At 38.5% G+C, this 25,199-nt stretch overlaps 3 protein-coding genes across 5 annotated transcripts in view; 1 reads left to right on the plus strand and 2 right to left on the minus strand.

The window, feature by feature from the left end:
• The first annotated feature begins 349 nt into the window (after positions 1 to 349).
• Positions 350 to 5,581, plus strand: LOC306991441 (RING finger protein 122). Its single transcript, XM_079599284.1, has 6 exons — positions 350 to 598; positions 1,905 to 2,055; positions 4,177 to 4,222; positions 4,976 to 5,017; positions 5,101 to 5,183; positions 5,303 to 5,581. The coding sequence occupies exons 2-6, from the start codon at positions 1,946 to 1,948 to the stop codon at positions 5,418 to 5,420; spliced, it is 399 nt and encodes a 132-aa protein (XP_079455410.1). The 5' UTR covers positions 350 to 598; positions 1,905 to 1,945; the 3' UTR covers positions 5,421 to 5,581.
• An 827-nt stretch (positions 5,582 to 6,408) lies between these two features.
• ppiab (peptidylprolyl isomerase Ab (cyclophilin A)) lies at positions 6,409 to 9,688 on the minus strand. The gene is made up of 5 exons (XM_079599280.1): positions 8,968 to 9,688; positions 7,707 to 7,737; positions 7,069 to 7,157; positions 6,822 to 6,994; positions 6,409 to 6,730 (listed from the first exon to the last, which is right to left on the minus strand). Exons 1-5 carry the CDS (start codon positions 9,034 to 9,036, stop codon positions 6,598 to 6,600), a joined length of 495 nt encoding a protein of 164 aa, XP_079455406.1. The 5' UTR covers positions 9,037 to 9,688; the 3' UTR covers positions 6,409 to 6,597.
• Positions 9,689 to 9,700: 12 nt separating this feature from the next.
• The window catches only part of zmiz2 (zinc finger, MIZ-type containing 2), a 50,767-nt gene continuing 35,268 nt past the window's right edge, over positions 9,701 to 25,199 (minus strand). For all 3 annotated transcript variants that reach the window (XM_079599202.1, XM_079599203.1, XM_079599204.1), the window contains exons 7-19: positions 24,879 to 25,070; positions 24,144 to 24,242; positions 23,746 to 23,911; positions 22,708 to 22,849; positions 22,392 to 22,602; positions 22,174 to 22,279; positions 21,514 to 21,671; positions 21,367 to 21,434; positions 20,668 to 20,736; positions 19,938 to 20,182; positions 19,597 to 19,766; positions 15,379 to 15,594; positions 9,701 to 11,930 (exon numbers count right to left, since the gene is read on the minus strand). In XM_079599202.1, coding sequence (XP_079455328.1) covers positions 11,823 to 11,930; positions 15,379 to 15,594; positions 19,597 to 19,766; positions 19,938 to 20,182; positions 20,668 to 20,736; positions 21,367 to 21,434; positions 21,514 to 21,671; positions 22,174 to 22,279; positions 22,392 to 22,602; positions 22,708 to 22,849; positions 23,746 to 23,911; positions 24,144 to 24,242; positions 24,879 to 25,070 — 1,950 coding nt within the window. In that variant the 3' untranslated portion in view covers positions 9,701 to 11,822. The remainder of the gene's footprint in view (positions 11,931 to 15,378; positions 15,595 to 19,596; positions 19,767 to 19,937; positions 20,183 to 20,667; positions 20,737 to 21,366; positions 21,435 to 21,513; positions 21,672 to 22,173; positions 22,280 to 22,391; positions 22,603 to 22,707; positions 22,850 to 23,745; positions 23,912 to 24,143; positions 24,243 to 24,878; positions 25,071 to 25,199) is intronic.

A 25,199-nucleotide genomic window follows, 5' to 3' on the forward strand; every position in this document is an offset into this window, starting at 1 on the left:
TTCGCTAAATTAAATGGAAAACAAAATTAGGAGACTTTGACTGATGATCCCCCACCCCACCGTTAACTAAACACATTTTACTTAAACACAAACAAATTACTTGGGTCGAGAAATATGTAGCATATGCTGTATTTTTATTTTATTTTGAAGATCATATTTTAAGAGCTATTCATGCAAAACTTTTATATACTTTAGAGGCCACAAACGTTTTGGCTAATATAATAGAAATACTTATAATTAATTGATTTCAATTTGATTTGATGAATAGTATGGGAAGTTTTTAACGGAGTGAATCACTGACTAATAATCAGTGAATCGTCTGATATTGGTGCTCCGCCCCTTGAATCACAGGCGGGGTTTATTGTTTTCTCGCGCATGTTGTGGATATTTATGTCTGTCTGCGGTCCGTTAGATTGTTTGATTTCTGTGTTCCAGACGGAATATTGTTTTATTCACATTTACAAACTCTCGATACTGTAGATGTAACTAAACAGTCAGTGATTCTTTTGAGTCATTTGAAGGTTGGCGCGTGAGAACATACAAAAACGAGTATGAAGAAACACTGAAGGGAAAACACCTATGGAGCCTGTTCATAATGGTGAGATTTTTTGTTTTTATATATATATATTTTTATTGAATTACATTATAAATGTTTAATTTTGTTTCTTTAGGCTATCTTTTAGATCAATCGATTTAAAAAAAGTAAAAAAAAAAGTAACGTGTTTTAAAAATCGATTGAAATTAGTGTTAACTGCCTTTCCAAGCATTTTTCTAACCTTAAAAATGTACTATATTGCTTTCATCTTGTTCAGGTTCGTATGGTTATATCGCACAAAATAATCACTTAATTTTTTTCCGTAAATTAGGCTAAATTTACTTTTTTTATTTGAATGCTTATCATCAACAAATAGCATGTACAAGGGTATTACATCAGAAGAACATATGGTTTACAATACAATAGAAATGATAAAAAAAAGAGACAAAAGGGAAAGAAAAAGAGACAAAAAGAAAGAAAAACGTCTATTGTTGAATAAACAAATATGTTTTGTGAAAATGTTCAATGAACATATTGCAGTTGTTTTAATTGCTTTGCTATTTTTCGATTTTGACATCACATCTATGCACATTTTAATCTCATCCTCAAACACTGTAAAATTGGGTTTGCTATTTGTACATTTACATTTGTGGATATGAAATTTACATAAAAATAAAATGTATAATTAAACCAGCCTCCTTTGTGCAATGGTCACTAAAAACATTAACCTAATATCATGTACTTAGCGGATAAGAGAACATTAAAAAAAATATTATCAGCAATAAATCTTTCAAAATCGTTCCAGAAATGTGTATCTTGGCAGGACCAAAACATATGAGAAATGGTTTCAGTAGGACTTTCACAGAAAGAGCAGTTCATTTCAATATCATTTTTAATTTTCGTTTTAAAATAGCTTGGTAGGATAAACTCATGGATTATTTGATATGAGATTTCCTTAACCTTATTTGTAAGGAGGAATTTTTGGGGCAACGACCAAACTTGAGTCCAATTTACATTATTAAACACATTGTCACAATAGAAAATAACAGGAGGAGTAGAAATATTCTCTTTTAAAAATAGAGATCTAACTTTAGAATTGTTCGATTTTAACATGGAAAAGCAAATTGAGCCAAGCGGGGTATTTTGTGCAGACATATAGACATTATTTCGAATAAACATACCCACCCCGGCAGGTATAGTCTTTTTAACGACACTGAATTATTTGAATGTAATAATATATTACATTGAAAAGACTAAATCTTTTGTATTTTGAGATCTACACGCATTTTGACGTCTACAAGCTCAAATAAATTCCCTTCCACCGTGACTCATTAATAACAAGCCTTTCCTCTGTCCTCTCTCCGCTCAGGGCTTCTTGATCTTCAGGAAATGATTGATATTTAAAGCATCATGCCTCCAGTGACCTCTCAGGAACTCCCGCTCAACATCTATGTGGTCATCTTTGGCACTGGGATATTCGTGTTTGTCTTAAGCCTGATATTCTGCTGCTTCTTTATAAGGTAAGTGAGTGTGACTGACAGAAGCTCAGATCCGGGATCGTGTTCATAAGGCTGGAGTTTGTCGCTGGACTTCATCAGGGTTCTCCTGTAAATAACAGACTGACAGAAAGGACTTCCTCTGGCCTCACGCGCTTCCGAACGCGAACAATTCAGGACTAGATTGTATCTCTACGTTTTTTGTTCACTATGCTATTTTTGACCAAAGGCTTTTTGGGTAATGTTATGTCAAACACAGAGAGAAGCAAACCTTCCCAGGACAAATTTGTGTGGTTTAGAAACACACTACACAGCACAACCATTGCTTGCACTGCCGAACTGATGACTAGATAGAGATATACTAGATATATACACAAACACACACAATATATGCAATATAAGTATTTAATTAAAATAATTAAATGTAATTAAATTATGAATATATATGTATATGTATATATACACATTTAGGGCTGTCAAAAGATTAATCACGATTAATCACATCCAAAATAAAAGTTTGTGTTTACATAATATATGTGTGTGTACGGTGTATAATTATTTATATATATAAAAACACACACAATCATGTATATATTTAAGAAAAAATTGTTATATTTATATATAACATATTTATATATAATATAAATTATATAAATGTATATACAGTATATAAATTTAAATATTTCTTAAATATATACATGAATGTGTGTGTATTTATACATAATAATTATACACAGTACACACACATATATTATGCAAACACAGACTTTTATTTTGGATCTGATTAATCGTGATTAATCTTTTGACAGCCCTAATATATATATAGATACATACAGTATATATAGACACACACACACTGCACACTGCCTGGCCCAAAATAAAACGTTGCTGTTTGGATTTAAATATGCAAATGCTTAAAGGAACACACCACTTTGGAGATAGGTGTGTTTCAAGCCTCATTTTCCAGCTCCCCTAGAGTTAAGCAGTTGAGTTTTACCGTTATCAAATCCATTCAGCCGATCTCCGGGTCTGGCGGTAGCACTTTTAGCATAGCTTAGCATAGATCATTGAATCTGATTAGACCGTTAGCATCTCTCTCAAAAAAAATGTCCAAAGAGTTTAGATATTTTTCCTTATTAAAACTTGACTCTTCTGTAGTTACATCGTGTACTAAGACCGACAGAAAATGAAAAGTTGTGATTTTCTAGGCCAATATGACTAGGAACTATACTCTCATTCCTGCGTAATAATCCAGGAACTGCAGCCGTACCAGCAGCGCAATGATATTACACAGCGCCTGAAAATAGTCCCCAGCTCGGTAACTTCCAACGTGACCGGCACTAAGTGTGTAATATCATTGTGCTGCTGGTACTATTTCCAAAAAAAGTGTGTGTTCCTTTAAAAGTCTTTTGCTATGTTTCCATCACCCATTTTTTATGCGCATTATGAAGTGTATTTTGCCGAATAACTTCTGACGTGAAGAACATTAAACCCACGTGACTAATCGTCTGTTTCCGCTGATGGGTTTTATTTCGTTTTTCTTCAAACTTTGAAATGATTCGCTTCACGCTTAGATGGAAACCCAGTTTATGATTGGATCATTATTTCAGTGATTATTATGTTTCTAGCGTGTTATATGTTTGGCAACATTTCTTCTAACCGTAATTGATGGAGTGTGTAGCTTTTAATTTCTTAAACAGTCATGTATGAGACACATCATGGCCATATTCCAGGATGACAATGTCAAGATTCATCAGGCTCAGATTGTGAAAGAATGGTTGTGAGGATCATGAAGAATCAATTTCAAACATGAATCGTCTCCTCTGAGTCCAGATCTTAAATACACTGAGTCTTTGGGATGTGCTGGAGGAGACTTTACAGAGTGCTGGACTCTTGCAGTGACAATACAAGATCTTGACCAAAAATGATGCACCTCTTGATTAAAATAACATCACAATATTTAATTCTTCATGATCCTCACAACCATTCTTTCACATTTGGGCCTGATGAATCTTGACATTGTCATCCTGGAATATGGCCATGATGATAATATACTTATTTATGTTATAAATATGATTTATTTTTAATTAAACAAAACTTACATCAACCCTGTTAATGAAATGCGTGGCCTTTCTCTCTTCGCAGTAAATTGAGACATCAGGCTCGGAATGTGAGAGCGGGATACAAAATGGTGAGTGTGTGATGTGTGGTCATCATAAAGTATTTGACACACTTACGTCACTTAAAAATGTCTGTCCCTGCGTGTCACATGTCATGATGTCTGAAGTCTCGGTGTGTTTGAATGAGCTGGTGTTTCAGTGGCTGGATGAAGTCAGGGTCACATGTGTTTCATCAGAGGAAGCACAGCTGGAGACACTCACATTAATCAGCGTTTTATTAAGAACAGGACATTCTCACTCTCATGTAAACAAAATTAATTGATGTTGTGTTTTGATGTTTTATGGGGACTTTCCATTGACATAATGATTTTTATACTTTACAAACTGTATATTGTATCCCCTCACACTAAACCTAGCCATGACAGAAAACTTTCTGCATTTTAGCTGTTCTCCTCATGAGGAACACACACACACACACACACACACACACACACAATCACACACACACACACACACAATCACACACACACACACACACACACACACACACACACACACACACACACACACACACACACACACACACACACACACACACTCACTCACTCACTCACTCACTCTCTCTCTCACACAATTATATTGATGATTATATAGAATTCTCATGATTTTGGAAAATCAACAACACAATACTTGATTTTCAAACTTCTCTTTGTCAAATGTATTCTCAGAAAGTGTGTTTGTGCCATTTCAAAGAAATGCGGCTTGTTGATGCAATGACATTCAGAAGTGTGTAAAAATCATTTAAAGCTTGTTTTAAATTACAGGTGGTATTTAAAGATGAGACGACGCGGACACATGCACATGGGGTAAAGCGCTTTCTGTCTTCTTGACTATTTAGAAAGTTTTGAAACCGTTCAGATTTCCCCCTCTTACACACTGTGTTTCTCAGTTAACATGTGCAGTGTGTTTGGAGGACTTCAGGACGAAGGATGAGCTTGGAGTGTTACCATGCCAACACTCCTTTCACAAGAGGTAAATCCCTTTTCTCATGTTAATGGCTTTGAGGAAGAGGCTGAACACGGCCTGGGCCTCCTAACTCCTCACAGCCAGACTAGTGTCAGGATAGCAGATGTGATGTTGTGTCTCACCAGGTGTCTGGTGAAGTGGCTGGAAGTGAGATGTTCATGTCCCATGTGCAACGATAACCCCATCAGCGCTGCTCTGGGACAAACACACAGCCCGGGAAACTTGCTGGATGAGTTGCTTTAAGCCGAACACTGAAGAGGCTCCGACACATTTTTACATGGAAATCTTGTAGTTGAAGCAAATGGACTTGATTTAAAAACACTGCTTTTGTAATACATCATTTGTAATGTTTTTGTATATGTGGTTAGAAAGGTTCACACACAATAAATATTGTGAGTTTCTTTATTTGGTGTCCTGTGTTAATATGGAAAATAATAGATTTGCTTAAACTTGTGAGAGACAGAAAAAACATGTTCATTTCAAATAATTTGCATATTGCTGGGCCAATGCAGTTCATTTAATATTAATAGGTCACACTAACATTTCACTATTGGATTGTAAGGACATTAAAACTATTGTAATTTTTATTTTTAGTATTGCAATACTGAAATAGTTACTACTATATTGATTTTTTGGGGGGTAATATTTTATTTAAAGTTTTAGTAATTTGGTGTTTGTTTTTTACAGTTTAATAATTTCTTATTTGTATTAATTTACTTTAGTACATCAAATTAAACAATGAAAATACTAGCTAAATGTCCGTTAATGTTTATTTTCAAGTAAAATAACTTATTTTAGTAGCATTGCAATACTGAAATAGTTCATTACTATTTTGATTCTTTTGTATATATGATTTACATTTATTAATTTAGTGTATTTGTCATTTTTAAACAGTTTTTATACATGGTTTAATTTGTTATTACATTAAACAAAAATACTAGCTGAAAAAAATCTTATGTAATTTCAGTGAATGTTCATTTTCAAGTAAAGAATGTTTTTATATAGTGTTTTAGTGAACCACTGCACTAGTGAAGTAAGCAGGGCGCCACCTGCTGGTCAACAGAAAGAACTGCAGCAGCACGCTGCCATTTTGGAACCAAAACAGACTTTAATGGGATCCTTATGAATGGCTTCTATATTACAAGAACACAATGAGAAATAAAAGATCTCTGGTTTGCGCAGCAACAAATGAGCTGAGCTGTCGGTTCTGATGAAAGAAAGAATACAAAAAAACTGTTGAAAGGAATCTTGATCCATCTTTAATCCATGTTTAACAAATTAAGTCCTGGGGACCGTTGGAATACATAAAACCGGACCATGACACATGGAATAAGCATCTCATTCAGGAATGGCAATAAAAAAAGAAATCTATATAGTAAGGAATGTGCATGGTTGGGATGGGAAGGTGGTGTAAGCGCGATTAAAGTTGGCCACAGTCGGCGATCAAGACCTTGGCAGAGCACTTCCCGCCGCTGCTTCCTTTTTTCTCGATGGTGTCCACCACGTCCAAGCCTTCTACCACTTTCCCGAACACAACGTGCTTGCCATCGAGCCTGTTCATGGAGAAAACAGAATCAGGGAGCTTTAGCACGAACATCACCAAATGCAAATACAAAAATCAGTTAGACGGCAGAAGGGCTTTACCAAGCGGTATCAGCGGTGCAGATGAAGAACTGGGAACCGTTGGTGTTCGGTCCGGCGTTGGCCATGGACATGGTTCCCTTCCCTCCATGCTTCAGGGTGAAGTTCTCATCCTCAAACTTGTTGCCGTAGATGGACTTTCCACCAGTTCCGTTATGGTTGGTGAAGTCGCCGCCCTGCGTGACGAGAGCATGACATCAGTGTGATGTCAACCACAGGCTCCGATGACATCACGGGGTTCAACGCTTACCTGGCACATGAACTTGGGGATGACGCGGTGGAAGCCGGAGCCCTTGTAGCCGAAACCCTTCTCGCCAGTGCACAGAGCACGGAAGTTCTCTGTTTGGATATTGAGACATTAATGAGTAACTAGCTAAAGCTAAAGTTTCTTAAACTCTGATGTCGGCTTGAGAAAGCCTGAACGGGTAGCCTTTGTATTGCAATACATTAGCCTATTATTACAGCAAAATTATACATGCATGTTTAAGTTCTCAATAGTACAAGCAATGGCACAAATAAATCAGGTTTGTAGGTGTTCAGATACATATTCAAATGGTAAGGGCCAGTACGGCTCCACCGGAGAGGGCTTTTTTGCTTAGCAAGTCTATGGAAATCTTTTCATTTTTTATTATCATTTATACGAATACTGCAAGTCAAGTCATCTTCATTTATATAGCGCTTTTAACAATGTAGATTGATTGCAAGTCTGATCACTTTGAAAAGATATAGTAATAAACTTTAGAACAGGCCAGATGTCTGTGGCAAGCTTGTAGCAATACAACTATAGGAGTAGCAGTAAGAAAAATATTGAAGTTTAAATAGTATTTCAGTGAGAAGAGAATGTCAACATATTTATAATGAACCCATTTAATGTGGAAATATGCTTACCAGCAGTCTTGGGTACAACATCAGCTCTCAGCTATTTAAATAAAAGGGGAAAACAAGAAGTATATATTAAGAAACTGCATATATATATACGTATATCAATGGATGTGTGGATATCAATGGATGAGTGTTATAAAATATAGCCGTTTTCAGAATATTTTTTGGCATCTCACTTATGTGTTCTATATATATATCAGTATATTTAAGTGAGTGTAGTCCATAAAACCCCATATAAAACTAACTTCTTTCCAGTATGTTTTGCAATTTAACTGCGTAACCACGCATGACGTAGATACACTTTTATAGCATAACCTTTCTTTTAATGCTACATTTTTAAACAATGATCAATCAAATGCAATCATTGAAGTCATACCAAATCAAATCCTGAGATAAACAATATCTAAATAGAGTATATCCGCATTTTGATAGCAAATATCAAAGGATATATTTAATTAGTTATTTCTTGTTGCTGTTAAAGTATGACCTGTTTCTATTTTTAAATGAGTAAGTTAACAGTAAGTCCTAGAACATAACTGGGGGAACATAAAGAACCCGAGCAGGTTAAAAATGCCATGACTTCCGCGTTAACATCGATTTTCATTAACGAGAGCGCGCGAGGTGCTGATACTGCACGACTACATTTATCGACATTTCTGCAGTGCCATTTCAAGAGGGGATTAAAATCTTGTGGCAATCGCTTATTCATTAAATCTGAGCATTCAAAGCACATTTTAACATTGAGTTCTGGTGAACAAGTTTCGATAGACGGCTAAACTCCTGCATTCACCCCTCCCTTTTCAAAATGGCGCCTTGGGGCTTTGAAAAAAAAAAAAAAAAAAAGGTGAAAATGGCGTCTGCATAAAAAAAAAAACGCGTGCAGGGCAACACGCGCGCTGTCTGCGTCTGTAATCAGAGAAAACTCCGCCATGTGCGCTTAGCTGTCAGTCTCCTGTCAATGACAGCAGCACAACTCATTTTCTAGATGTCATTCAGAAGCATCAGAATGACGAACAGCGTTCCATTTTAATAAGAACGCCGGGTAACAATGTAGCGCCTGACCAACGGCGAAAAGAAACATTGTTGCAGTTCGGCGCGGGAAATAACTGCTTCCCCATCCGCCCATTTCAAGAGAAGGATGCTTTATTAAAATTACACGCAAAAGATTTGACATAGATTCACAATGGACAGATTCACGAGATTTAAAATGAAGACGTGATGCTAAAACACAAGATACACCGCAAAACAGTTACTTTATGTGACCTACCTCAATTACAATCCTCCCAGCACTCTTTCCATCGATGGTGATGTCAAAATAAACTTTGGGGTTGGCCATGATGACAAAAAAAATCAATTTGTATTAGCAGCTGGTCACCGAATACCGAATGCCGAATGAATCCTACAAAATGCCGCAGCTCATCGGGAAGTAGGATGCGTGCGAAACCGGGATATATAGAAGCAGCCAGCAGACCGTTTTTTTTCAATTGGAACCTATGAAGCTGTGGAACCGCTGATTGACGTGCGCGTTATCCAATCAGAGGCGGTGCGGATGAATAAATTACCGCAGCGCTCGAACGCAGAGATCAGAGGGAGTGCGTTTGATTGACATCCTCATTGGCCGGTTAGAGTAGGTAGAAATGACGTTACTGCGTTCCATCCAATGAGCAACGAGGGAATGCTGTGTGGGCGTGTACCAGCGATCTGGTATGGCACGAGGGCGGTGGCCAAAGGCTGAATTCGCCATTACTGCAGAAGATTGTATCACGAATAACGAATGTTTTGAAGATTACATTTAGGAATTTTCTACATTTATTACATAGTTTATGATTAACCAAGATATTTTTAAACGTGATAGTAAGATATAAAGCGAAACGAGTCGCAAAAGCTTTTTTCCCCTCAGAACGCCCGTCTTCCGGACACGCCCCTTGAGCAGCGTTACCGCGTCTTGACACAATGCGGTGCTGCTTCTGCTCTCTCCAAATAAAGCCAATGAAACGCAATGGGGCTTAACTCTTTACTTATAAAACATAATGGAAATATTTCACATCTTTAGAAAAACAAATCGATTTCAATTGTACATGTTTAATTCAATTGATAGAACTTAATGATCCACCAACACATGACAGTCAAACATCTTTTTCAACAGTTTGATCAACAAGTGATGCTGGTTTCTCAGTTTTTCATGATTATGGTCACAGATTTTGATGAATTCTTTTTTTTCTCTTTCTAACAAATTCATAAACTCTGCTAGTTAACACAGAAGAGAGAGAGAGAGATGCATACAGGCCCATCAATTATCTTTATAATTATAATAACAATTATTATATAATCAAAGATAAAATTGTATGATACACAAATGACTTCAAACAAACGAAAAAAAGAACAAAAGCACATCCGTCGACTCATGATGCTCCCTGTATTGTTAATATACAAACTGCACTTTGCTAACGGTGTCCAAAGAGCGATGATAAATAATAAAATCAGACAAGACAGGAACCGACAGCAGACTCATCTCCCCTCCACGGTTTCTCTGCTGAGAAAGCGAGCGCTGAATGGAAAACGGGGGGAATGAAGCGCATGTCTGACATGAGCTCTTGTCATAGTGTTTCAAATGTTCTTTTTTCCATATCATGGGGTTAAGAGAAAGTTCACATCTGCGACAATAATAATACTATATCTGTACATATTTCACATGAATCCCAATGTTTTCCTTCTCAATTATGAGTGCGGCTATAAACATTAGTCCATTACCTGTTGTGACGCTCCCACCCACCCAGATTTGTCCAAGCAAAATCTCACTACGGGAAGGTATGTGTCCAAAAAAACGCCCTGTTTGTGACTCCTCATGTGCATTTGTGTGTTTTGTAACCTGTCAACAAGGTGCTACTGGGCTGCTTGTGCTCTGTATGGTTTCACACAATTTGTTGACAAAGAAAACTTGTTTTCTACCAAATAACAGCCCAAACTTGCATATTTAAGGGCGAGTGAAATGCGTCTGCAAGTGAGGGTGTGATCTGAGCCAACGGTGATCAGGCATACTAGTCCTTTCTTGTAATGGTAGAAATCCACAGACATCGTGGCCTCAAAATCCACAGGGGAGGAAGACTGTTTTTAAAAAGAACAGAGGGGGAAAAAAACTAACGAGACAGACAGACGAAAACAGAGAGCAGGGTGTGGCATTAAACTAGTCTATTGGCATGAGTTTGTGCCAAAACACACACACAGTGTGGCTTGAGGTGTGTGTGTGTATTTGTGTGGGCATCACAAAAGATGACTGATTCTTTGCCTTCAATTTCCTTCGTGTGTTGGCAAACACATGGTGTGCAAAATGTCATAGTGCACTTCTTTAATGCTACTGTTTAAGGTCGGACACATTGTGATTGCCTCTATTAGCATGTTTAAAAGGAAAAAAAGGCTACACTTGAGGTCTCCAAGTCAAGTACATTTAAGTCATTTGTGGTTTAAAACCATGTTACATCACATGGAGCTAGCTTTATGGTCATCTTTGGGAGAAAAAAAAAAAAAGAAGAAATAAAACTTAAGCCTGCCTGTTTATTAAGAGAATTAAGTTTAGCCATGTTTGCTTTTCAAGTTACAACAGAAGTGAGACACTTTGGCTTTCCCCGTGTTATTTCTGAAGTGTAGTACTTTACATCAGCACTGACGTTAGTCCCTCATCTAATTTAGATTTAAAACAGGAGCTGCAATGAAAAACAAACAATGACTTGACCCCATCCCCCTTCCACACACACACTCACACACACACACACACAGAATGTCATTTACACCACACGAGTCTGATGTGAGATGAGGCGTCTTTCTACAAGTGATTCGAGAGAGCAGGAATTCTTTCAAACTGAAATTCACAATAAAGTCTCGACAGAGTTCAGAGAAGCAGACGAACCATAACATTGTCACAGGAGGAAGAAAAAAAAAAAGAAAAGAAAAAAGATCTTCGTTGCACCTTCCCATGAGTCACTGCGTTCCAGTCTCAGAAGGAAACAGTGCAAAGACGCAATCGGATATCTGTTACGCTTCCCAGACCTCCCCTCGACGAGCCGGGAGTGTGCGGGGTTGGGGAGGCTGTCTGTTGGACGGTGAGGAGTAAGAGGGAGAAGGGGCTCAGTTGCTCTCAAACAGGGAGAGCAGGTCATCGTTACTGTTGTTGGGAAGGTCGGGAGGACCCAAGTAGGACAGCAGCTCATCTGGGTTTGTCAGCTCTGGGAGAAGCTGGAAAACAAAAAGGGAAGTCCGGGGTTAAGAATCGGCCTATGGCAAAATGATAAATTCAACATTAGTTGGCTTTTCAAAAGACATTAATACACATTCTGACATTTTTACCTATTACCTTCTGTCAAAAGTAGAGGCCTGCATTATCACAGGAGTTTTCTGATTATAAAATCTGAATCAGAGAACCTTTCAAATAATCACTAGGCCCATTTGCAGTTTTTGCACTGATCTGTGGAATGGTTTAAATGTGGAGTTAAGTCATGGTCACACTAGACTATGAGCATGTGAAACTTCTACGGACACAGCAACGGTTGTGATATTACATCACACCCTGCGACGTCTTTTTTATAAACAAAAATTCAACATATAACAAATAATAATAAATCTAGAAAGTAATATATACAATCTTGTAATATACAATCTACTCCACTTTACAGCAAAAAAATTGCATTCTTCTAATTCATCCGAGAGGTCACGCAGTGACTTATTGATCTTCTATTGGTCACACATCTTCCCGTGATACGAATTCACAGGTCAGAGTTCATCAGACTTGAACTTTGGAACGGGCCGAAATGCGAAACTTGTTTGCATGAGCTTGCCTTTCTGCTCTCCACTATTCACGTGCGTATGAATGGAATGATAAGCGGAGTGTGACCGCCCCTTTAAAGGTGATGTCACATTAGCATAAGTTCAGCAAAATTTTGCAAGCAAAAACATTGTCTATTGTCAATGGCGTAGAGATGCATTAGGCACAGCTCACACAGAAGTCACGTTCAAACCGAGCAGCTTTCTGTCAGTCAGCGCAGCGTCATTAGCGTGACCAACATTAACATGAGCAACATTTTCGTGATCATCTTCGCCCTCAGGCGAAACTGGATTTAAGAAGTAGTTTGTAAGACATTTTATTAATGAGAAATAGAATTGTAAATGTAAAAAGGTTTAATTTTGGCAGATTAGATCTGCTACTCTGCGGAGTGAGAAGAAATACATGAAGAAAACATGCAGCTGCTGAGACTTGCGTGTATTATAGTAAAATGTGTATTATAGTAAAACATGCTGCTGCAGGATAAAAGATCCCCGTTGCAGATCTAGAGAAGCGGTGCTGGGCCGGAGAGGGGCTGTAGGCATAGTGCACAAACTGAGCTCCATCTAGTCAGACCAGAATATAAAGGCGATCGTAGATAGTAAGAAGTGATTGACTTGGTACTGAACCGCACATAAAGAGTTGTATGACTGAAGTTACTATGTCTGATTTCAAAGAAATTGATGGCAAAATTTTGGAAGAAACCGTACAGCACCTTAAAACATCAACCTGCGCCCTTGACGCTCTTCCCACATCTTTCTTCAAAAGTGTGTTAAACAGCTTAGAAGCAGATCTCCTAGAAGTGGTAAATGCCTCACTTCTCTCTGGAAGTTTTCCAAACTCCCTGAAAACTGCAGTTGTCAAACCCCTCCTAAAAAAGAGTAATCTTGATAAGACTATATTAAGCAATTATAGACCGATCTCAAATCTTCCTTTCATTGGCAAGATCATTGAAAAAGTTGTTTTCAATCAGCTGAACAAATTCTTAAGCTCAAATGGATACTTTGACAATTTTCAATCTGGTTTCCGATCGCATCACAGCACAGAGACAGCGCTCATAAAGATAATTAACGATATTCGCTTAAATACTGATACAGGCAAAATATCAGTGCTGGTACTACTCGACCTCAGTGCTGCATTTGACACTGTTGATCACAACATACTTCTTGACAGGCTGGAAAACTGGGTGGGTCTTTCTGGGATAGTCCTAAAATGGTTCAGGTCATACTTAGAAGCGAGAGGTTATTATGTGAGTATAGGAGACCATAAGTCTGAGTGGACATCCATGACATGCGGAGTTCCTCAAGGCTCAATTCTTGCGCCACTCCTATTCAACCTGTACATGCTTCCAATGAGCCAAATAATGAGAAAGAACCAAATCTCTTACCACAGCTATGCAGACGACACACAGATCTACTTAGCCCTATCGCCTAACGATTACAGCCCCATTGACTCCCTGTTCCAATGCATTGATGAAGTCAACAGCTGGATGTGCCAAAACTTTCTTCAGTTAAACAAAGACAAAACTGAAGTCATTGCGTTTGGAAACAAAGATGAAGTTCTCAAGGTGAATGCATACCTCCACTCTAGAGGTCAAACAACTAAAAATCAAGTCAGGAATCTTGGTGTGTCTCTAGAGTCAGACCTTAGCTTCAGTAGTCATGTCAAAGCAATAACTAAATCAGCATACTATCATCTAAAAAATATTGCAAGAATTAGATGCTTTGTTTCCAGTCAAGACTTAGAGAAAATTGTGCATGCTTTCATCACCAGCAGGGTGGATTATTGTAATGGACTCCTCACTGGCCTTCCCAAAAAGACCATAAGACAGTTGCAGCTCGTACAGAACGCTGCCGCCAGGATCCTGAGCAGAACCAGAAAATATGAACATATCACACCAGTCCTCAGGTCTTTACACTGGCTTCCAGTCACATTTAGGATTGATTTTAAAGTATTATTACTGGTATATAAATCATTTAATGGCCTAGGACCTCAATACATTGCAGATATGCTCACTGAATATAAACCCAACAGATCACTGAGATCATTAGGATCACATCAACTAGAAATACCAAGGGTTCACTCAAAGCAAGGAGAGTCCGCTTTTAGCTATTATGCCAGCCGCAGCTGTAACCAGCTTCCAGAAGAGATCAGGTGTGCTCCTACTGTAGCCACATTCAAATCCAGACTCAAAACACTTCTGTTTAACATTGCATTTACTGAATGAGCACTGTGCCGCTGTTCGTCCGACTGTTTGCACTGTATTTTATTTTATTTTATTTTTATTTTTTACTCTAAACTGTTTTAATTATTCTTATTTCTTTTGATTATTTTAATTTCTTCTATGTAAAGCACTTTGAATTACCATTGTGTATGAAATGTGCTATATAAATAAACTTGCCTTGCCTTGCCTTGCCTTGCCTTGAACTTGGTATTTCTTCCATGGAATTTCACTGAGCAATGGTAAATGTGAACGCACCTTTAGAGTAGAAAACTATTACTGATAGTTAAAACCAAAATGACTATACAAAATAGTTAATAAATAAACATGCATCCCAAAGCAGATGTGGGGATGACCATTATCCAAAAGTTTTAAACATGACGAATTGCAAAAATGGGACCTAAATTAAGCAGGAACGGTTGGCAAGGAACACTCAAGATTTTTTACATTACATTTTTAACCCAACGTTTGGGTTTGTCCATATTTGACCCAAAATTGGGTTGAAACAACCCAGCATTTTTTAGAGTGAAAGTTGGTAGTGGATGTACACGGAGTAAAATTGAATATGGGCGTTCGATTGAGATTCTCATCAGACCAAAAATCATGACGGTTTGATCTGGAATAGATGATTGATTCTGACTTACATCAAGTGGCGGCTCTGGAACGTCGCCTGGTCCCCCGGGGCCCCCCAGCCCAAAGCTGTCTGTGTGCATCCGGGGATTCTGGGAGGAGTTGCGGGAGTGCATGGGTCCCCCGGGGCCACCCATGCCGGAGTTACCATGGAGAGCTTGATGCTGCTGTTGCTGCTGCTGCTGTTGAAGGGAATTGTGGGAAGGGTCCATGCGGCTAGAGTGGGACATCTTTATTAAGGAAGGGAAAGTGTAAAGAGAAAAAGAGACGGTCAGTGAAGCGGGAACACACTGCACAGTAATTTGAAGTGGCTTGTCTTGTGCTTCGTTTGGAGCGGATGTGACGGCGTGGGGAAAGCAGCAGCTGCCAGTGACAGTGTTCAATAGCCCTTTATGCAGTGACATACGTGGATGACAGAAACCAAGATGCCAGTAAAAGACATTTGGGGATCCATTCAGCACAATACGTGCCGCAAACTAGCCACGCTATTTCAAGTGATTTAGGTAAATTAATTTATGGATCTACATGATTATTTCCTTTTAGGCTTTCATCTGCAAGCTAGTTGGCAACAGACAGACAGATAAACAGATGGATAGATAGACAGACATGGAGATAGAGACAAAGACAGACAGATAGATATATAGATAACTGGATAGACAGACAAACAGATGGATAGACAGACTGGCAGACGGATAGATAGTAGAAGTCGTCCGATAGTGTATTTTGCCGATAACGATAACTAAGTTGGACCGCACTGGGGTGCGTTTCCCGTATAGTGACTTAACTTTCTGCTTCACTACCATAGTACGATGCATCATTGAAGAAATCAACTAGCTAGTCACGACTGTTTCCCAAACCATACTGTTGCAAGTTGGTCATTCAACCACGTTGGTTAATGATGTCACGCATGTGTTGGGAGTAATAACTTATTTTAATTAATCTGAGATCGAATTAATGCTAGATGTTTTGCTATAAATTACAGACTCATAAAATTATAATTTTTCTCAGTTATTTTGCTTTATTTATTAATACGCTCGTTCTTACGTATTAGCGCACATGCATACATTTAAAAACGGTGCTTTAAAGCTACACTGTGTAGGAATTACTCCCATCTAGCAGTGAAATTGTATATGACTACCAACTGAATATTACTTTCTAGCCCCTCCCACTCCGAGGGCGTTTTAACTCCTATAGTGGCCGTATTTCAAATCTGCTGGCAGTCGTGAGTAATCTCCCGCTCGCATTCGTCACGGTGCCACTGAGTGTAAAAACACGAAAAGCGAAGCTTGAATTTCCAGGTATGTCCCTCTTTAGCTAATGTATTTTCAAGATGGAGGCGCAACATGGCTGCCGCCATTCGAGCAGTTCACCCGTATGTGTTATAAATGGCAGATTCTACGCTTACGAGAATACTTGATTAGTTGGTGGAAGTAGTTATACATTAATGAGCACATATAATTTTAAAAGAACAAAGTGGTTTTTGCTAAGAATCAACTTAAAAAATTACACAGTGTAGCTTTAAATCTCTTAATCTAAAAGACGTAAATTACATTTGTATGTATTCTAAATAAAAGACACAGGTTGTACTGAATGCTTGCTTATTTTGCTCAAGATAAGGATTTATTGAGTCCACATGTCATGCAAACTAGAAACTCTGCTTCCAACCACAGGCGGAGAGCTGTCGTTCCAACCACACAACTTTCGATGCTATTTGTGAATGTTCATTTTAACTATGGTTACAGGAAACACAGACTCGTTGAACTGCTGATAACGACAGAACTTTCGACCATAGTTGGCTAACGATGCTTTCGGGAAACGCACTCCTGGCCGATAAACGATTAATCAATCGATAGTTTTACTGATACATACTGAATGAAAACAAACTAAATACTCCCAAGTAAACTAGTGCTGAAATTGACTACAAAATATAACTTATTACATGACGAATACTATATAAATGTATATATGTGAATGTTAAATATTAATATGTTAATTATACATTGATCATTCATGTTAGTTCATAGTGTTAACAGATACAATTTGAGCATTTAAGATGTTTAAGTAAATGTTGAACTTAATGATCTAAAAATGAAAAACACTTCTACTGCATTTATTGAATTTAGTGAATGTTACAGATGGACTCTTTTTATAAAGTGTTACAATTTCATATAAATCTAAACAGTCATGCTTAAAGATGGCCATTTTTAAATGTCTGCACAAAGGCCATAGCATTGAAATATGCATATGTATACTTTCACATGTTATTTGCTTCTATGATGATAAAAAAATAACTGAAATTGGATGCATTTTTGATTTGTTTCTGTCAGCTGCATGAACATGTCACTTTGCTTTCTCACGTCACAAGCTTTAAATACTGATATATTGTGACACTAAACATTTGAGTCAGATTTGCGTGTATTTTTGTCACACGTTTTAACCGCTTGAGGTACTACTAATAGTCAGATTTGCGTGTATTTTTGTCACACGTTTTAACCGCTTGAGGTACTACTAATGTTAGCCTCAGCCTCGACGGCAAACATACTGCTGTTCTTTCTCTACTAATGCAGCATCTAGTCAACAAATTGATAATGATATGAAAACATGTAGTGTAGTGTACTGTATACATACCGTTTCGTTGTCTATGCTTTAAATCTGCATCTGAAACGTCCCGCTCCGTGCAGCGCGCAGTCTCGCGTGTCAAAACTACTCCACGAGGCGTCAGTGATCGTTTTTATTTCGCCTCTAGAGGCCGCTTTCGTACTGTATAATGACAGCGGACCCTTCTCAGCCGCTTCAGCAACGGACGCAAGCCGGAAAACATATCGGTATTTATTTTTGCTGATAACCGATTGTACAAGCAATCAGTTATCGGTGCCGATTAATCGGCAAAACCGATCAATCGGTCGACCTCTAATAGTTGGACAGATGGATAGACATATAGACAGATGCATAGCTACAGACAGACAGACAGAAGGATAGACAGATGAATAGTAGGGCTGCACGATATTGAAGAAAAATGCGATATCTGATAACTTGTTAAATAATGCGATATTCGGCATGCTATACGATATTGCTTAAAGTGTATAAAATCAATTTAAATAATATTTAAAAACTGAAAATGATAACCAATTAATGTTTCACATTCTTTCTGGGAAAAGAAAGCATCACTACAACTAAAAAGTGAACAGCAGTGTTTTAGCATTACATAAAAAGTAAATGTCACAAATCTGACAATGCCATTTTAATATCAATGTAAACAAAAACAAACTATTTAAATACCAACAACTCTTTGCTCAACTTGGTAATATATAGTTATATCAACCTGAAAACTTATCAAGAACATCCAGGAAATCAAAAACACCTGAAACTAGGGGTGGATGATTAGTTATTTTTGCTATTTTAATTTATCTTTCTTATTAAAAATAAGAACAAAGAAGCAAATTTCAACTATAGGACAAATACAATAAAACAAAGATACAAATTAAATAAACAGTGCTTTATGCTTTTCAGATAGGCCTACATTAAATCTATTTAACAGTAGGATTCAAGTACGAAACAATACAGAAAAGGAATAAACAAATGTAAAACTAAAACACTGCATAGTCTTCACATGAATTAAATATACATCGATTCATATTAAAGCTACAAAAGTTATTCAGTCAACAGCAGTTTAGTGATTTTAAACTTTTCTATTGTCGTTTGACAGACAGCAGCAGGTTTACTGTTTTAGGCTCCTGACATTTTAAGACATAAAGCAAGCATCCTAATGACACATCTGCATTCTTTCCCAACTGTTTACATTCACTTAAGACATAATGGACTGTGTTTACATGAAAACTCGCCACAACAGTTTGAGTGCAATAAGCAGCAAAAGAGAACTGAATTCGGGATCGCACACTGTCTGAGAGGCAGCTTTCTGTGTGCGCGCTTCAGGTGTGTGTCAGACAGAGCGAGTATTGCAATGAGTTGTTTTCTGCCGCTTTACTCTTTTTAAATGTCAAGTAAGTAACAGTCGCGTACCCAGTCTGTTCTCTGCTATTTGCGTCGACCTAAAACTTTACACAACTGTTTGAAGTAGCATATTAAAATCATTCAGATGCATAATGCGATATGTGCATTTACGATATTTCGATATATCGTGCAGCCCTAATGAATAGACAGACAGACAAACAGACAGAAGGACATACTTTATCAATCCCTTATGCTAAAATAGTATTTACAGGAAAGCCCACCTGTCCTGACATCGGGTGTCCCACAGGTTTTTCTGGGGTAAGGAGCCCACTCGGCAGGTCAGACTGGTAGGACAGTGGGGGCGGCCCGGAGGAAAACTCCCCAAGGGTCGGTGTGCCAGGGGCATTGGGAAAGTCCGAAAAGCCTGGTTGGTTAGAGTATCCCGAGCCTCCTGAAAGATACGCGACAATGAACCAACTGGAGGTAAAATGCACTTCATCCAAATCTATTATGACTCCAAAGCAGAGTATTCAATAATAAAATGCTCACTGAAACATTTTTATAAGCACATAAATGCTTTTGTGGTCCTTATGAGGCCTTTACAATCAGATGCGTCACACACCTTGGCTGGGATAATCAGGCGTGCTGCTGCTGCCACCTTGTGGCAGAGACTGGTAGGGCGAGGAGGCCGGGCCCAAAGCTGCAATCATCTCCATGACGCTGGGCAAGATCATATGACTAGGGCTCAGGGTGCGACAGCGTTTCAGGGCAGGGCCGTCTGGGTCCTCTTTAATATGCAGGTCTGGTTTCACCGGGACTGGCTTCCAGCTGCACACCGGATCAATGGTGATCTCCTCATAGTCCGAACTAAGCACAAGGAGAAAGAAGTTAAAAACTGAAAATACAGAACACACTGCAGCTTATTTTGGCCAAGAAGCTTAAACTTAGACAGGAAGGGGATGTCTGACCCCTACATAAATCAACTGATAACCTTTGATGGAGTGCAAACTGGACAATACTTGTGATACTAATGCCATTTTGGAAAATGAGGGAGCCAGTTCTTCCTTGGAAATGCTTGTTAAAACAGCCTGGGAATTTATAAACAACAATCTGTGCACTCTGACTCTGGGAAATTGGGTAGATGCCAGCCTATCATATCGGATAGGCCTATTTCACCCAGATCTTGCCATTTTTGTGTGCAGTACACTTCACATGGTCAGCAAACAGTCCATGTACGGTCTGTACGATGCACGACTGGCAGATTACAACTGATAAAAGTATAATTTAGGATATCTGTATTTTTCAATCACAGTTTAGAGGCTACAGAGTAACATTATTGCAAAGAAACTTACTTTTGGATATAGATCAGAATGCCCAACATGTACTGGTCCACTTCTAGCCCCTCCAGAAGAGCTGTTTTACTGTAAGGAACAAATGAGTTTGTAAAACTGTACAAAGATGTCAGCTATATACCATGTGAAACACATTTTTTAGAGATACAGCGATATGCAATATGATATTTTACAGGCTGATAAGCCAATAACTATTTATGTTATGGCCAATAATGGCAAAAAAATATATAAAATAATATTAAAGCAAAATATTTATAAAAATATATATATATTTTAAGATTAATTAAATATTATTCGAATATTATTATTAACACAATAATATAAATACATATTTGTTAAAATAAAGATAAAAATTCTATACTATTTTGTCTAGATAAAAAAAAAACTAAATTAATTAATCAGAGTAACTGTTAGAATGTTTAGTTATATTAATTCTGAGATTTGTAAAGACTACATTTACCAATGTTATTAAATTTAGAGTTTGAAATAACTAAGTGAGCGTTGTATGAAAAAAAGAAAAAAAGAATTGTGCAATGCATACACAATTATAAATCCATTGTTGTCTGTTCCCAAAAATCTGTAATATCGTCAGACAACTACTACGGTATGGATAAATCGTGCATCCCTAATCATTTTCTTAGTTTTAAAATAACAAAAATATCACAAAGATAAAAAGCAAGAGGGGAAGAAGGTTCTTACTTGCACACAGGACAGCGCCAAGTTCCTCTCTCACAGTTGAGCTGCAGGTACGATTCCAGGTCAAAGCACTGTGGACAAACAAAGACGTTATTTACCACAGAAACTCACTTCATGAAGTCATGTGATTTAAACTTCGGGCCTCATCACCTGTATGTGTCTGCAGTCGTGGCCCCTGGCAGGAAGCTGGATGCGCCGGAAGGTGATCGGACACTTGAGCGAGACCTTGATGGCCGTCTGTTCCACGCCGTCCTCGCCGTTAAGGCCGGGAGTTCCTGGGATGGTCCCGCTACTGAAGTTCCTCTTAACTGTGGAAGAAGATAGAAGGATGAGTACACAAGTTTGGGGTCGGTAAGATTTTTTAATGTCTCTTCTGCTCACCAAGGCTGCATTTATTTGATAAAAAAATACAGAAAAAAAATGTAATATTGTGAAATATAATTTAAAATGTAATTTATTCCTGTGATCAAAGCTGAATTTTCAACATCTCCAGTCTTCAGTGTCACATGATCCTTCAGAAATCTAATATGCTGATAAACATTTACTATTATTATCAATGCTTTTTGCTGCTTAATATTTGTGTGAAAACCATGATGCATTCTTTTTTGATGATGAATTAAAAGTTAAAAAGAAATAGCATTTAGTTAAAATAAGAAATCTTATGTAACATTATATATGTCTTCATTGTCATTTTGATCAAGTCAATGTGTCTTCGCTGAATTAAAGAATTTGAAATACTTAAAAACATATCTTACTGCCCCCAATCTTCTGGATTTTAGTGTATGTGCAAAAGATCATGGCATTACTCACTCTTAGTGACACAGTGCTCCGCTGGCAGGAGCCTCTTCTTCATCAGACCCTGGAGCACGGAGCGCACTGACGGCCTGTGAACCAGCTGCAGCACGAACAGATGAGACTACGAGGAAAAAAGAAACAGGAAATGAACACTGACCCATATAAAACATGTATTAGACGGGATGTTTGTAATTAACTAGAAGAAAATGTGCGATGTGAATCTCTGTACTCACACAGCAACAGGCCGTGACCGTTATCTGGATGGTGTTGCGTCCTGGCTGGCACACATGCTTCAGGTAAAGGGGTTTGTGGGAGGTCTTGTTGTCCCCGCGCTCGATGGTGAGAGGTGTGGCGTTGACGCTCACCTGCACCGACGCCGGCCAGTTGGTGTTCATCTGCCGGTCTTCGTGGTGATAGCACTTAAACTGCAGCTCCAGATCAGGCCTGTTAAACACACGATGGGCAAGGTTAAATATTGAATGCGACAACACTGACACATTAAACACTCACAAACACAAAGACTGCAAGGGACAGATGTTGCACTCTGACCTCATCATAAGAGTCTTATACACGGAGTCTCGCAGCTGGAAGACGTGGTTGCTGACGGCCAGGTTGTGCTCCAATCTGAAGGGCTCCAACACCACCCCGTCCCGTACAGGGAAGGTCAGACGCAGGTCATCACTGGGGTTTCCTACAAACAGAAGAGTTTCAGTTACTGAGGTACCACATGGTTTTTAATCAATTCTCATCTGGCAAGAAACAAAGGCAAAGTGGGAAAGAGACAACAACAATTTCCCGAAAATTCTAGATGTAGCCTAAAGTTAGTAAATACTATAATGGCTTAAATTTCTCTGGATGATACAAATTTTGCTGACACAATTCTAGCTTCTTGTAAAGTAAACAATGTCATAATACCTTATTTCACAGATGCATTTTTCATGCATTATTTATTCCACTAAAGATAGCATCTCATAGGGGGTTACAAAAATGAGGATACTAGTGGATCAAGTGGTCATGTGATCTCAACATGGAGGCCAACATGATGGGGAAAATCCTTTTTTGCAGTGTTGTTATTGTTAACTAAGCGAAAACTATTAAAAATCTTTCATTTAAAATAAAATGTTGAAATGAAGCCATGGCAGCTAACTGAGTTAAATAAAGTTGAAGTAATAAAATTAATACAAATAAAAAGCTAAATAAATATAAAAAAGTTTAAAAAAAATTACTAAAACGAAAATATATAAATATTATAATAGCATATAAATAACACTAGCACAACACTGCCCTTATGTGGAATAAAACACACATAAGGGCAATGTCTATGCGTGTGTGACATTGTTTTATGTGTATGCTTGTTTGCTGCAACCAAATTGCCTTCGGGAAATGAATAAAGATGAACTGAACTGAACAGCATTATATAACCGCGTTTTCGTCTTATGTGAGGAAAGAGGGGAAAAAACTTTTCCGCATGTGATAAACATTTAATTTGACAATTAAACTTTTTTATTTCCATTTACATCAGAGAATTATATACAAGGATTCCTGAGATAAGAGGGGTGTTGTCTTACATGCAGCGCTGTGTGTTACCTGTAGGGGGCTGCAGAGAGTTGATATTGGGTTTGACGTCATGGAGGAAGGGCGATTTGACGTCTTGACCAGGGGACATATATGGAATCGAACTGCCGGGGGTCATGGGAGGAGTGGGGTTTCCTGGGAGAGGAGAGCTGGGATATCCTGGCATCGCACGTCCGGGCTGTGGAAAAAAACAAGACACGTGTGCAGGCTTTACAAACTGAGGCCAAATTATCTTTACAGTCAGATTTTTCATAACCGATACTCAGCAAAAACAGATTCAGCTGTGTGGAGTTTGGACCTCAGCTGCCAAAGTCCAATCGTGGCGCTCACGAAATGGTGAAATATTAACAGGCAGCTCCTACTGACTCATGTTTCACCAAACACACATGCATGCAAGAGAGGACACCAACCCCATTGACGGTGGCCTGGTTGAAGGTGGTGTACCCAGCTCCCGTCACTCCTGAGGACAGGCTGTTGTGGCTGTTGCCCTGTCCGTTAAACTGGTCCGCCTGTTAAGCAAACAAAACTCTTTCAACATCAGACTTAAAACAGAGTGAGTCAACCCAACCCCCAGTTAAGCACAAGTTTAGAGAGCTCATTGCAATGCATTCATTAGAAAGTAGCCATAGCATCTAACATCTTATATTTTAAATTTGGACCTGCATTTCCCAGCATGGCAAGGCACACTCGGTTTTGGAAAGGACCCTGAGCATGTTAAAGTGCACACTACAGCGGTATGACAATGGTGATAATCTACCGCTGTAATTCCAAACCCAGAATGGAATTTAAACCACCTGGGTTGGTTCGGGTTTCATTGGTACTACCAAAAAATCTTTTCACGACTAGTTGCCTCTTTAAAGTTCATTGCCGTATTCGTCAGTATCAAATGCCAGTGTGTTTCTCTAAAAACGGCAGCTTGTTTGTCACTAATACGGACAAAAGGAACCTGTTCTTTGGGAAACATGATACTGCTTGCAGCCTGCAATGTGTTGCAATTTGCAAGTGAAAGCTTTCCGATAGCATTCAAACGGAAAAGTATGACTATAACTTTCAGAAAGTACCTAAATTGATTTGAAGTGTCTTGCTTAACCGTAGCAGGGCTTTTTTCAAATATACTGATGCAATAATAATGATGATCTTTGTACCTTGTAGTACTGGCTGGGGTTTCCTGGTCCTGCAGGATACTGGCCCATATTGGGTTGCTGGAGGGGCATTCGGTGGGTTGGGTAAGACGGGGAAGGAGCGGACCGCTGTGGCCCAGGATGGTACTGCATGGGCTGGCCTGGGTACGGGCTCCCAGCTCCCATACCGGGACCGTACTGCTGTCCCGGAAATCCCTGTAAGAAATGAACAACAGTCATTGCAGGATTAAAGCAAGTGTCAGCACTATCCTGATATTTTTAGCCTTTTAGATTAGATTGTTGAGTCCTCAAACAGACTGTCTTTAACATCTAGTTAGTAATATT

The sequence above is a fragment of the Phoxinus phoxinus genome (assembly GCF_949152265.1).
Source record: "Phoxinus phoxinus genome assembly, chromosome: 23".
Classification (NCBI taxonomy): domain Eukaryota; kingdom Metazoa; phylum Chordata; class Actinopteri; order Cypriniformes; family Leuciscidae; genus Phoxinus; species Phoxinus phoxinus.

What these genes read in the sequence shown, in the direction of transcription:
- ppiab (XM_079599280.1), bottom strand. Translation starts at nt 9,036, where the DNA reads ATGGCCAACCCCAAAGTTTATTTTGACATCACCATCGATGGAAAGAGT. An exon ending in CTGGGAGGATTGTAATTGAG is followed by an intron (nt 7,738 to 8,967) that starts GTAGGTCACATA and finishes TTATTTAAATAG; the next exon opens with CTGAGAGCTGATGTTGTACC. An exon ending in TCCCCAAGTTCATGTGCCAG is followed by an intron (nt 6,995 to 7,068) that starts GTAAGCGTTGAA and finishes CTCGTCACGCAG; the next exon opens with GGCGGCGACTTCACCAACCA.
- LOC306991441 (XM_079599284.1), top strand. Translation starts at nt 1,946, where the DNA reads ATGCCTCCAGTGACCTCTCAGGAACTCCCGCTCAACATCTATGTGGTC. An exon ending in CGCGGACACATGCACATGGG is followed by an intron (nt 5,018 to 5,100) that starts GTAAAGCGCTTT and finishes TGTGTTTCTCAG; the next exon opens with TTAACATGTGCAGTGTGTTT. An exon ending in CAACACTCCTTTCACAAGAG is followed by an intron (nt 5,184 to 5,302) that starts GTAAATCCCTTT and finishes GTGTCTCACCAG; the next exon opens with GTGTCTGGTGAAGTGGCTGG.